Below are 12,232 nucleotides of genomic sequence, written 5' to 3'. Positions count from 1 at the left end.
CCAGACACTGCCGAACTCATGCCAGGAAGGGACCAAATACATCCCCATTAGAGAGCACAGAACAAGGCAGAGGGACATTCAGAGAGTGGCATGGAGAGAATTGCTCTCTGCTGGCTGAGAGGGAGTCTGGGGCTCTCCTAGCTGCCAGCATCCACCAGGCAGGTGCTGTGGGCTCCACCTGCCCCCCCCCCCCCGCATGAGAGTCCCCAGGCCATCTCTCACCTGCTGGCCCTTCCCAAGAGAGTGGCAACACCTTCTTGTAAGTTTTTCGTTTCATTTCTCAAGTACACACTGTGAGTTGTGTGTTTCCCCCCAAAGGAGAATTTTAGATACGATTTCAAATGACAGTGCTTCATTCTGAAATGGCTTGATATTTTGTGCATCATTTAGGCTAACTAGAGGCATCCACCCTGGCAGATATTCAGACTGATGATTAACATACTAAAATGCTGTTTTCTTGGGTGCCTGGGGGCGCTCAGTTGGTTGAGCGTCTGCCTTCGGCTCAGGTCACGATCCAGTCCCACATCTGGTTCCCAGCTCAGCCCCTGAGCTTCTCCCTCAGCCCCTCCCCTGCTCCTGCATGCTCTCTCTCTCTCACAAAAATAAATTAAAAAATCTTTTAAAAAAAGGAAAAGAAATAAAATGCTTTTTTCTTGCTTGATAAATAGTTGTTGCCCCAACTCAGCCCACCCGGGCCCCTTAGTGCTCCGCCAGGACCCTCCCCTCCTCTGTGAGGGTCCCTGAAGGGTCACTGCCTGGCATGGACGAAGGCTCCAGAACTGAGCTCAAGCCACGACTGGCCTGACTGATGGACACGCCTGCCTTTCTGGCTTTTCTTTCTTTCTATAAAAATTATGTTCGTGGTCACCTCTGTCGTGCCTGAGACTGACCACCATTTGCAACTGGCCCCGTCTCCAGGATTGTCGTGAAGGAAGGTACGAAGGGCCCAGGGTAACGTGAGCTGCTTTGTGATGCTCACTTCCAGGCTCTGGGAAAGGCTAGACCTTCTGAGGATGCACCCTTGGGTGTAAATCAGATCTTTAAAGCTGTTTTGGAGCAGTTGGTTCCCTCAACATTATCGGTCATTATGCTCCAAATAGGCTGAGTCAAGCGGGAGATCTTTGATTTGCAAGGTAAAGGATGCAGTTAGGAGAGCAAATGTCCCATTGTTTCCTGGCAGTTGCTGATTTGAATAGGGTGATGAATGCATAAGATCTGTGCTTTGCAGCTTTGCAGCCAAGAATGTGGACTCTGGCCTGAGAGAGGGCCAAGAGGTCAAACGTAAACCATGACCTTGGTCCATGAAGGGTAGGAATCTGGTAACAGCAAGAAATAACCACCAACTAGCATGATGGGGTTCCTTGCTTGTAAAATAATTACATTAGTTTTTGAAAATTAAAAACATATAATAAAAGCATCAGCTGCCCAAAGGATCTGCCCCGAGCAGCCCCTCAAAACAGCCAAGAATGGCTCCATGGGGTCACCTCAGGCCACCTGGCTCTTTTTTCTGCTGCGAATATCAGGTGTTGGAGCCTGCCCCAAGTGTCACTGTCAAGGCCCCCACTCTCGACAGCACGTCTCAGTTCCCCAGAATGTACACAACCTATTTTCTACGCAGCATTTTTTTTTTTTTAATGGGCTCAGGTTTGGGAACATACTGGCAGGTTGATCTAGCCAGCTCTGTCCACAAAATAAAAATGGAAGTCAGGTAAATCTTACAGTTAGTCACCTGTCACTCGATCGGGACTTTATCCTGTCAAAGGTCACAAATAACAAGCAAAACCAACAAATCACTGAAGTAGTAAAGGTTTATTGTGCACACACCAAGAAGACAATTAGCAGGCCTAGGGCACTCAAACCAATGCATGGAAGGAGACTGAGGTATATCCTTACAAAGCAGCTTCTGTCGTGAGAAAGCGGTGACTGTTTATTGGTTATAATATCAGTGATTGGTTATAATTCTAGAATTCTCTTAAATGAGGGGGAGTTGGTTAGTGGTTACGTCATATCAACCTTTGGAAAATGTTTTTCTTTTTGTTTTTTGCTTACGATTTCCAGAGGCAGAAGCAAGAAGTGCCTCCGGTCAGGTTAGCCTTGCAAAATAAGCTAAATGAAGCTTTGCTTGTAGGACTAACCTGTTTTGTCTGCCCAGAGAATTTTCAACGCTGGTCTCCATTTGTTTTTGATTTTAACAAGCTGAATGCTTCACGAGACTATTTCTTCCCTGAGTTTTTCCAATCATATGTGTGATTGAGATGAATGTCTCAGATCTCCCCTCCAAGCAGAGCTTCAGAGCAAGGATTCGGGGTCTGTTCTGCTCGATCTAATGCAAGTGCAAATACGGCGTTGCGCCATGGGACAGAGCAGCATGTTTTCCCCTCCCAAACCTGTCACGTTTTGAGTCCGAAAGGAGAAATCAAAAGCACACTCTCTCCCAAAAAAGGAGGGGGAGGGGGAATGTGCTTCTTTCCCAAGCTCTTCAGTTATTTATCAAAGCGCGGCCCCAGAGCACCTGCTCTCACCTCGGCCTGCGCCGCCTCCACGTCAGTTTTGTTTATTACACAAGGCATGCCAGCCGGCCGGGCACGGCGGGGACGGTCCCGCCAGAGCCAGCGTGCTCTCAGCAAGATCTTCATCGGCCTGGTTTGGGCCAGGGTAGTTTTCATTCAGGGGGTCCCTTCGTGGATGATTTTGGGGACTGGACAAATTATGTGCATTCATTAAAAGCCCCATAGAAGACCTCAGTGTGCCTGGATGATGGACATTTTTGCTCGGTCTACCTGTGTGTACACGGAGATTTTCCTGGGTAAGACTGCGTTTAATGTCCTGGATTTTTGGACCCTCTTGATTGCGGAGATCATCCAAACACCTAGGGAGAGGCTACTGATGGGTGAGAACTTGCCTCCCCTGAGAGAACACAGCCTACTGTCCGGAGGGGATGGGTTGGCTCCACGTTTTGTAACTCAGAAGAAAGACTCTCAGTGGGTTTTAAAAAATTTGGGAGTTGTAACTAGGAGATTGGCAAGGTGACCGGAGGTAAAGTATTCTTATTGTGATCTGATAATTAGCTTGTTCTTCCTTTGTCTCAAAAGGGGAGAGAAAAGTGTATCTTCTTTTTCTTGAAGTCTATACTGCAAGAGTCACCTTGATCCTCATTGATTCCAAACCTGAGTTCATCATTAAATTTGAGCAAGATATGCTCCAGGGGAAATCCATAATGCAAATGCCAAAAAAAAAAAAAAAAAAGGAAAAAAGGAAAAACAAGAAAGTAAAGACGATTCCTGGAGAACACCCAGGCCTTGCTCACCTTGAGGACCATTTGTTTGCAGAGGTTAAATCCCCAGGGTTATCACTATAGGTAGAGCTCAGCACTGGCCCCTGGCCAGGTTCCTGTACTAATGGGAAGGAAGGTCAATAATCAAAGATTAGAAAACCGTCATTCTTATAACCTATTTATACCTTATAATCCAATCCTTGCACCTACAACGACTTGCTCCTGCCTTAAATGTTCCTCCCAGCTTGGAACAGTAAAAGCTGTCAGTGACAGACCGAGCACTCTATGACACTCAAATTGTGTTGATGAACGATTTGGTGTCACTATCATCTGTTTTCTGAAACATTGGCTCTGACATTTTTTAGGCATAATACAAGGAAAGTGTCATCTGAGAGACTGAATATAATAGCATTTTTAAGAGAATGCTTTGCCACAGTTACATGCCTATCAGAGACATTAAGCATTTGGGGAAGTGATGAGAATCACGTTTTTTATAGCCTTAGTCAAAGTATTACATATTTAGTAAAAGTTGAAAACAAGATTTTCATTATATTCAGATTCCTTACTGAAGGTTAATATGTGTCCACTTAATATAAATTTTAGAAATCTATTAATTTAGGTTTATTAGGAGGGTTATGTACTTTGTTAAGTGTGGTTATTTATAATAGCCAAATTTGTTTTATGGCTCTCTTTACAGAAATCCTTATTAGCTGAGTAATAAAAAAAAAAACCCTAAATTCTTTAGAGGATCCATTCTCTTTTCTGATTGTATAGCAATATGAGTAAGATCAATTAACTCTGGATAAATTGCTAGTGTTAATAACAAAATGTCACAAATGAGATACCAGGTATTTTGTCTCCCAGCTCTGCTGTAGATCCCCACTCATGTCCTTGATTTATATGATATAATTGTCTATTTGTGAAATAATAACAGATAGGACATGACTACAGGTCTTATATTGGATGGATACTTTAATAGCTGCTCTTACAACATTTAGAATGTCCACTTCTTTTTTTTTTATTTTATTTTTAAGAGTTTATGTATTTATTTGAGAGAGAGAAAGAGACAGAGAAAGAGAGCAGGGGAGGAGCAGAGGAAGAAGGACAAGCAGACTCCATGCTGAGCACAGAGGCTGACGTGGGGCTCGATCCCAGGACCCTGAGATCACGACCTGAGCTAAAATCAAGAGTCAGATACTTAACAGACTGAGCCACTAGGCGCCCCTACAGTCCACTTCTTATGCTAAAGGCTGGACACATTCAAAATGCCTGTGGATGAGAAATGGATGCATGTCCCCAATATCCTAGCATTCAAAGTCACACTGATCTGTGTTGTTCAGGTTGGGTCCATTGAAGCTCATTTAAAAACCTTTAAAAAAAAAATTCTGAATAATGCCTTTCTGTATTTAAGGTCAACACAAGATAAAGTTCATTCCAGAAATGGTCGGCCCAATATTAGAAATGACGCTAATTCCTGAGACAGAACTGCGTAAAGCCACCATCCCTATCTTCTTCGATATGATGCAGTGTGAATTCCATTCGACGCGAAGCTTCCAGATGGTAAGGGCGTAGTGGGTGTGCGGTAAGTGGCTTGGAGAGAAGGCACACAAGCCTGAAAACCTTGAAAAAGGCTTTATAAGTGGCTCTGGAGGTAAAGGTATTGAACATGAAAAACCTAATTCCCTACAGTTTAAAAGAGAAAAGCCCCAGGACTTCCCTTCTTGAAAAAGCCTATCATCCTTTGCCTTCATCTTTAAGGAGAAATATTCCCAATTATTATTAGCTTTTACTTACTTATTTTTATCTGGATTTACTTACACATTCAACCCTGGATAAAAGTCTCTTCCCCTCTCCTTGGTACATCCCCTCAGAATGTTTAACCAGATGTTACCACATTCTCAGACTGGCTGCTTCTTGCCAACGTGTGTTATTTTCAAGTTAAAAGTCTTTGCTTTTCCTCTTCCACATCTGTCTCGGTCTTTTACTTGTGCAGCAGAACTGATAAGAACTCCTCAAAGAAAGTCTGCATAATGTGCTCAGAACATACGGTATCAATAGGAAAGACAAAATCTGAATATTTATGTTGGAGGATTAACAAAATCTCCATCCCTGGATTCCATGAAAATAAGTATGGTGTTTACATATTCACTGTTGGATACACACTCACATGCACGAACGTACAATGGCTTTCTCCCCAGTGGGCTACTGGGTTGGCTATGATGCTTTGCAAGAGACACGAGAAGAACCCAAATGGTAGTGGGTCCTCCACATTGAAAGCAACCTTTGCTTAAATATTGTAATAATTCAAGTAAGTGAGTATCTATTTCCACATAGAGTTTTGAGGAATTTTAAGAAAAATTCCTATATTGGAAGGAAACCAAAACTGCATCAGAGTAGCATGACTGTAGTGGGGCCTATTATTTAAAGTGTAGATTTTCCTTCCCCACCTTTATACTTTTTAGTTCATAGATTGTGAATTGTTTATAGATTTCCACTGGCCAGTCCTCATTATTATGGCACAAAGCTAGTAGCCATGAAGAATAATTTTGGTATTTTCTAGAGCCAAAAACAGTTACAAACCCCAAAGAACCTCTGTGAGTACCAGTTGAGTTTGCACAATGAAGTCAGGTAGACCATGACTCCCGGTACTACCTGGCTCTCCAGAAGATGACTGAACGTCTTTAGTCTTTGATTCAGAGCTGTAATGTGGTACATAAAGGAATCTACTCCAAAGGGATGTTGTAAGAAGTGAATAAAATAAACCTGTGGAGACCACCTGCCTGCCCACCCACCCGCCCACCTGCCCACCTCCTTCCCTCCCTCCCTTCCTTTGCTTCTCACTTCCTTTCTTTGTTTTGCTCTTTCTTTCTTTCCATAGGGAAGAGGACTTCCTTACACTTATTTATTTATTTATAAAATTAAAGAGACTGTTTTAAAAGAACAGCTATTTTTATTCCTCTGGTTTACAATCAGTCTTTGTACACATGTAATGTAATGTTGTAAACATTGTCCACATTTTTTTGGTTCTTTTTGTTTGGCAATCTATCACAGACATCTTTCTTGATTACAACGTAGTAACCATGATTTTTATGATGGCATAACATTTCATAAAATGAAATGGGTAATCTTCTCTTACCCATCCCTTTAGCTGAGCATTTAGGTGGTTTGCACATTCTCACTACTGTGAGTAAATGTGCAGTGAACACATGCATGCATATAGCTTGACTTTCTTTTGAAAGTTTTCCTGGTATGCATTCTCAAAAATGGAATTGCCGATTCAAAATATTTTTCTAAGTTTTGACTTCGCCAATTTTTTTTTATGTCGTTGCCATAAGATTTGACCCATCTCCACTGCCACTGGCATAAATCATGGTCCCATCTCATTGCCAACTCACCACAACTAGGATTTGTAGTTTAAAAATGCCTTTTCCTAGGCTGAAAATACATCTGACTTTTTGAGTTTTATATGAATCAAGCCCCAAAGAAGGACCTTATGAAAAAATGCTATTAAAGAGTCAGGTAGGCACGCCTGGACGGCTCAGTCTGCTAAGCATCCAACTCTTGATTTCAGCTCAGGTCATGATCTCAGGGTCGTGAAATCGAGCCCTGCGTTGGGCTCCACGCTCAGTGAGGAGACTGCTGGAGAGTCTCTCTCTCCTTCTCCCTCTGTCTCTGCCCCCCACCCCTGGCGTGTGCCCTCTCTCTCTGAAATAAATAATTCTTATTAAAAAAAAAAAGAATCAGGTAAAGGAGAAAAATATATTTATATGAATAAGTGTTATGAGCTCAGGAAACTAAGATCAAAGGCCTTTAAAACAGTGTCATTTGTCATTCTTTGGAGCCAACTTCGGGTCAAAATAAGGTCAGCAGCAGTTGGCGGAAGGACAAGGGCGTGAATAAGAATTTGGCTTCTGAATTGTTCCTCTTCTTCCTTCCATCCTTGTGGTACTTATTCCTGCATCTTTAAAACATCTTACACAATCATCTGTGGAAGTGCTTCACTTCGTCCAATTCACAGGGTCTCTTGTTTGTCAATAAAGGGCACAAAGTTAATGAAGGAGAGTCATGGTGTTTCTGCCTTTGTTCTCAACGCTGCCCCCAGTGGTGGGTTCAAAAACTGTCTAATATCAGGAGCCATCTTTCCAGAAAACCAAACTGAGTAATACCAAGAAGCAGTTATGCACATTTAATTCTACTTCACAGTTTCATGTCCCTAAAACATGTCTCGCTTGGATATATATGAATAAAAGCATAAACATGAAGACGTAAGTCCCCAAAACCTGCTGTCAGGCTAAGCATGGTCTGCTACTTGGATTTGTTGATCAATAATTGTTGACCATTTGTTCATCTGTGTTGGCATCTACTTGTACTTTCAAAGGCAAGTGGTAGGACACACCAGAGGTTTTTAAAATAAAGGCAGAAAAACTAAAACTTGAGGGAAAAAAAAAAAAACTTTATGCTCTATTAATCTGTTCTTGTGAATTGGGAGAAAGATCAATCTCCTTTTCTCTTGCAGTACCTCCATTTATTTTTTCTCTTGGTCTGTCTCAGCCTCCCAGGGGGACTGTCACACAGAGTATCATCCTTCCTAGGCCTGCTGCTCCCCTGTCATGCCCGTTTTTGCCAGGCTCCTCGTCATTTGGTTTGATGGGTGCAGGTTACAGTGGCTTGTCTTTGTTTGCTCTTCTGTCCTCCATGGTGGGTTGTGGTGACTTGTCCGTCCTTCCTCTGTCTCATCTCCAACATCCAGCTACTTCTCTTGGGCCCTCGCCCAGGGCTCTTCTGGACCACAGCATCTGTCTCTTGACTTGCTCTATCTTTTCTAACTCTTTCCTATTCTCAGGTCCGCTCTCGTCTCCTAGGGGCTCCCCTTCCTGATACACGAGGCATGCCCTCTGTCCTTGGTGGGGGTGTTGGGCTATTGCAGCGAGTGGGCATGTGCACAGAACAGCAGGGCTCAGGCATCCCTGCCTACATCCCAGGGAGCCTCCAGGTTGGGGCTGGCTGGTTGCTGTTTAACTAATCCGCCACCAATCCAATTACCTAACCTTATTAGTCACATCAACAAGGGCTTAAATTGGCTTCACTTTTATAACAGATGTGCAAACCTAATGAAGTGAGGGGAAGACATTAGGGTTTTTCATTTTTACAAAACATTCATGTTCTGAACCTACGTTGTAGCTTATTTTTTATAAATGTGCTATTTCTTTCTGAGCGGAGCTGTTAACGTGCTGTCGTTTGTGAAATATGCATTCTGTCTGGGGAGTAGTGTGCTCTTCCACTGGAGTGGACAGCGAACCCGCTGGATGCAGAAGAAGGACCTGCCATTTTACTCAAGATGAAACTGCATCAAACCATTATTGGAATTTCCAAAGCATGTATTACAGATTGGCTTTTCTCCGGTTCCCCAGAGTTGCAGCTCCTGTATTCTTCCACTGTAGTGGAGGGCCTTGCGTTAGAATGTTCTTACACATACATTTCCCCAAAAGTCTACTTCTTTCCTCTACTTTTGCAAGAAAGAGCGTGAATTTTCATCCAAAAGAAGTGTGTCCTTGTCCTTGTCCTTGGTGTTACCGACCCTGCCTCTTCCAGGTCCAGGCACTGGGTTTGCCCGGCTGTGGGATGGGCTGGCATGGAGTTACCTTTCACGTGTTCTGTCCTCTTGCTGGCCTGGGACACGCTTTCCAGCGCCTCAGGCATTGACTTTTGTCAACGTGTTATGGGCAGATCTTCACAGGTGATGAAGAAGCTCTGGGAAGGCCGGCTCACAGCAATTCCTGGTTCTTCCAGCCCTTTCTAAGAATCTTTTATGATGTGCATGCCGCATCTATTCTCCTCAGTTGTCCCCTTCTACTGCTTCTCCCCTGCCCATTAGTCCTGGAGGATGTATTCTCTGGTCTCTCTCCTTGCCACTTGCCCGCTCCTCAAGTCATCCCAACAGTGTGTTCACTGTCCCCCATGCGCACCTGCCCTCACCCTGACCCCAGTCCCGGAGTAGCATGTTTATTACTCTTGAACTGGGGACTTCGGGAGATCTTGACATTTTTCAGAGGAGCGCTCCTACGTGTGAAGCCTTCAGGATCTGCTCGGCTAGGGGGCAGAGATTTGGAGCCATCGGCATCTTGGTGCCCCTTCCACCGGCTTGTGCACTGGCTGAGCTACGTTACCACGAGATGGGCCTGCACCAGGCCTGAGACGAACCTCTCCCCTGTGTCCCTGACACCCCTGCCCCCAAATCGGGAACGCTCTGAGTCTCAGCCTCACTGGATTTTGCTTCAGAAAAAAAAGCATACTTTTAAATTCCCTTCTGGCACCTTTTTAAAGAATTCCATTTGTTATGTCTTTGGGAGAAACGGAACTAACAGCTGAGAATTGCGGCAAATGACTGCACGGGCTGTATACCGTTAATAAAAACGGGGTGGAAAAGTCTCCACAGCAAAATCATAGTTTCAATCATGGAGTTATTTTCTGTCATCTTTGTGAGGGTCAGTAAAATGCTCCACAACTTCTGGAAATTCCCATTTAGTTGTAACACTACTAGAACATGAGTAATCTTGGCGTCTTCGATGTTTTTGAGGTCCTGTTTGAATAATCTCCTTCTCCAGCCCATGCTGGTAATCCTAAGCAAATAACTGAATAACCCAAGTGGTTGGCTGCTTCTGCCACTTGGTGGGATAGCCAGGACATTTTGCCCTGTCCTATGGATGTGAGTTTGGCGGCAATTTTATCCTGTTTATTCTTTAATTCTTTGGGATTTTGTTTGTTGGTTACTTTTGCTTTCAATTTCAAAATATTACTTGATTTTATTGTTTTGGACCCTGAAGGGACATACAGCACAAGAACTAGGCTTTTATTTCATTGAATCCTAGACCCAAGCGCCTGAGAGATCATGGAAATGAATGCCCTTCAGTCTAAGAGTTCCGATGACATTGAATTCTGTTCTTACAAGCCCTCCAGTAGAGAGACGCCCACACTCCTATACCTCTTTTAACCAAATTAAACAGGACTCACTCTGAGAGCATGTTCCTGGAGTCCAGGGTCATTGAATACGGCCCAAAAGCCACTTCCCGGTGTGTGTGGTGTGGACGTGGGGAGCGGCCATACTTGTATGAGGTGCTGCCAGCCAGCGAGGCCGTGCAAGGTTCCCCAGCCGTGGGGCCCTTGGGCTCTAGGCAGAAGCTTCAAGGTCAGCGAACAGCCTTCTTGTTGGACTTGGAAGGATGTGGGGATTTTAGAATGTGAGATATGGAGTGCCGGAGATTAACTGTGTAATTAAGTTTACAGAGCGGTTAAGCAAGAGGAATGCAATATACATAAAAATATTCATGTGTCTGAGCAGAGGGATTAAAGGCTGTGACAGGCTGGGGGGACTCAGTGACTTGTAGGATGTTGCCGTGTGAGCACAGAGCCCGGAGGGTGTGGGAGTGCTAGGCGGCTCCCTGCCCAGCCATGCTGGCTCCTTCGTCCCTCGGTCCTGTTTTCCCTGAAGGTACAGTTCAGTGATGTTCTCCCGCCCGCCCCTCCTGTCCACAGTAATGAGAAGGGACATGGTTCTGCAATCCTAATGGACTGATGGATTGGCCCAGTTCCTTCTGGAAGTTCAGACATTGAGAATCTGATTCCTTGGAGTCTCTGAGACCAGGGAGTGCTCTCAAATCATGATCCTGCCCCCAGCACCTGTGAGCACATTTTCTTGAACAACAGGAGAAAGCAGAGCACCTTTGGACAAAGAGCACATTCACTAAGTCTTATTTGTAGAAAAGTCGAAGAAGCGCTTTTTCGAATATACGTAGAAGACCATTGGCCTAGATTTCAGATTTCACCCCGTTCTTGATAACCTCCAAACACTTTATCGATGTGGTGAATTATTTGTGCAAACCCTTCCATCTGGGTCCAACCCCCTTCCTTGCTCTGACATAAGCTCCAATCTCTTGTATAAATGTGTTCCCGGATGCCTGGAAAATGCAGGCCTGGTTCTAGACATGTATAAATGCATCATAGCGGGAATGGTCAGTCTAACTCCCAACAAAAATGATGCATTCTAAACCAAACAGAATTGGCTTTTGGATTATCCACTGCTGAGATCCTTCGCTCCATGATCCCTTAAATTGGAGCCAATAACCCGTGGTTAACTGTGGCGTCGAGTGGCGAAAGCAGTCATTCCTTTCAAAGTTAATTGAATTAACAACGCTGTCAGTACCCTTGCGAGCGTAGCCCCCTGCTTCACCACATTTGGCTTTATAGCAACCTTTCAAAAAGCCCTAAATTTATACGTGGACTCTGTTTCATACTCTTGGAGGGCCGCTGGTACTGTATGCTTAGAGATGCTCTGTGCAGCATTTTAAGTTGGACACCCTGTGGACATTTTTGTAGTGACACTGGTGATTCCGAAAAGAGAAGAAGTATAATGATTTTGCTCATCACATGAGTGAGCCTCTGCCACCTTTTGAGCAACACAGTCAACCCTTGCTAATTTTAACCTAACCATAGAGAACCCTGCTGTGCATTACCAGACAGCGTCCATTTACGAGTCAGATAATCAACATACTTCTTTATAAAACCAGCTCTGCTCTATCAGCAAATGGACTTTCTCCAGTTTATTTGGACAGGATCGTTTAGTTCTGATGATGATAATGGTTCACAGCACACTAACAAATTGATTCTAGTATATTCTGTAAAAAATAATGCAGACCCTGGAATGAGAGGCTGGCTGCAGATCTGGGGTATTGAATCCTTGCTGATAAACAGAATAGGGTTGCCAGGTGTTTGTGCAAATTACTTAGTTTAGAGGTTAGTAAAATTAGAATCAGCTGTGTTCTTCTGATTTACTTATTCATCCGCTCATTTTAGGAAACATTAAATTCATCAGTCAAAATTTGATAAGCAGCATACTTAAGGAGCTGGAGTTTCCTTATTGCTCTTGTTTGTGACAGCCAGGTTTACGTGGAAGCAGAGAAA

The 12,232-nt window shown here is 43.9% G+C and overlaps 1 protein-coding gene across 4 annotated transcripts in view; it reads left to right on the top strand.

Annotated features, from left to right (window-relative positions):
- The window catches only part of DOCK1 (dedicator of cytokinesis 1), a 490,705-nt gene that overhangs the window by 412,402 nt on the left and 66,071 nt on the right, over positions 1-12,232 (top strand). For all 4 annotated transcript variants that reach the window (XM_078076968.1, XM_078076967.1, XM_078076970.1 and 1 more), the window contains exon 33: positions 4,686-4,834. In XM_078076968.1, the coding sequence (XP_077933094.1) occupies positions 4,686-4,834 (149 nt within the window). The remainder of the gene's footprint in view (positions 1-4,685; positions 4,835-12,232) is intronic.

Source organism: Halichoerus grypus, chromosome 7, assembly GCF_964656455.1.
Source record: "Halichoerus grypus chromosome 7, mHalGry1.hap1.1, whole genome shotgun sequence".
Classification (NCBI taxonomy): domain Eukaryota; kingdom Metazoa; phylum Chordata; class Mammalia; order Carnivora; family Phocidae; genus Halichoerus; species Halichoerus grypus.
Note: the sequence above shows the minus strand (reverse complement) of the source record. Positions and strands in the feature narration are given on the sequence as shown.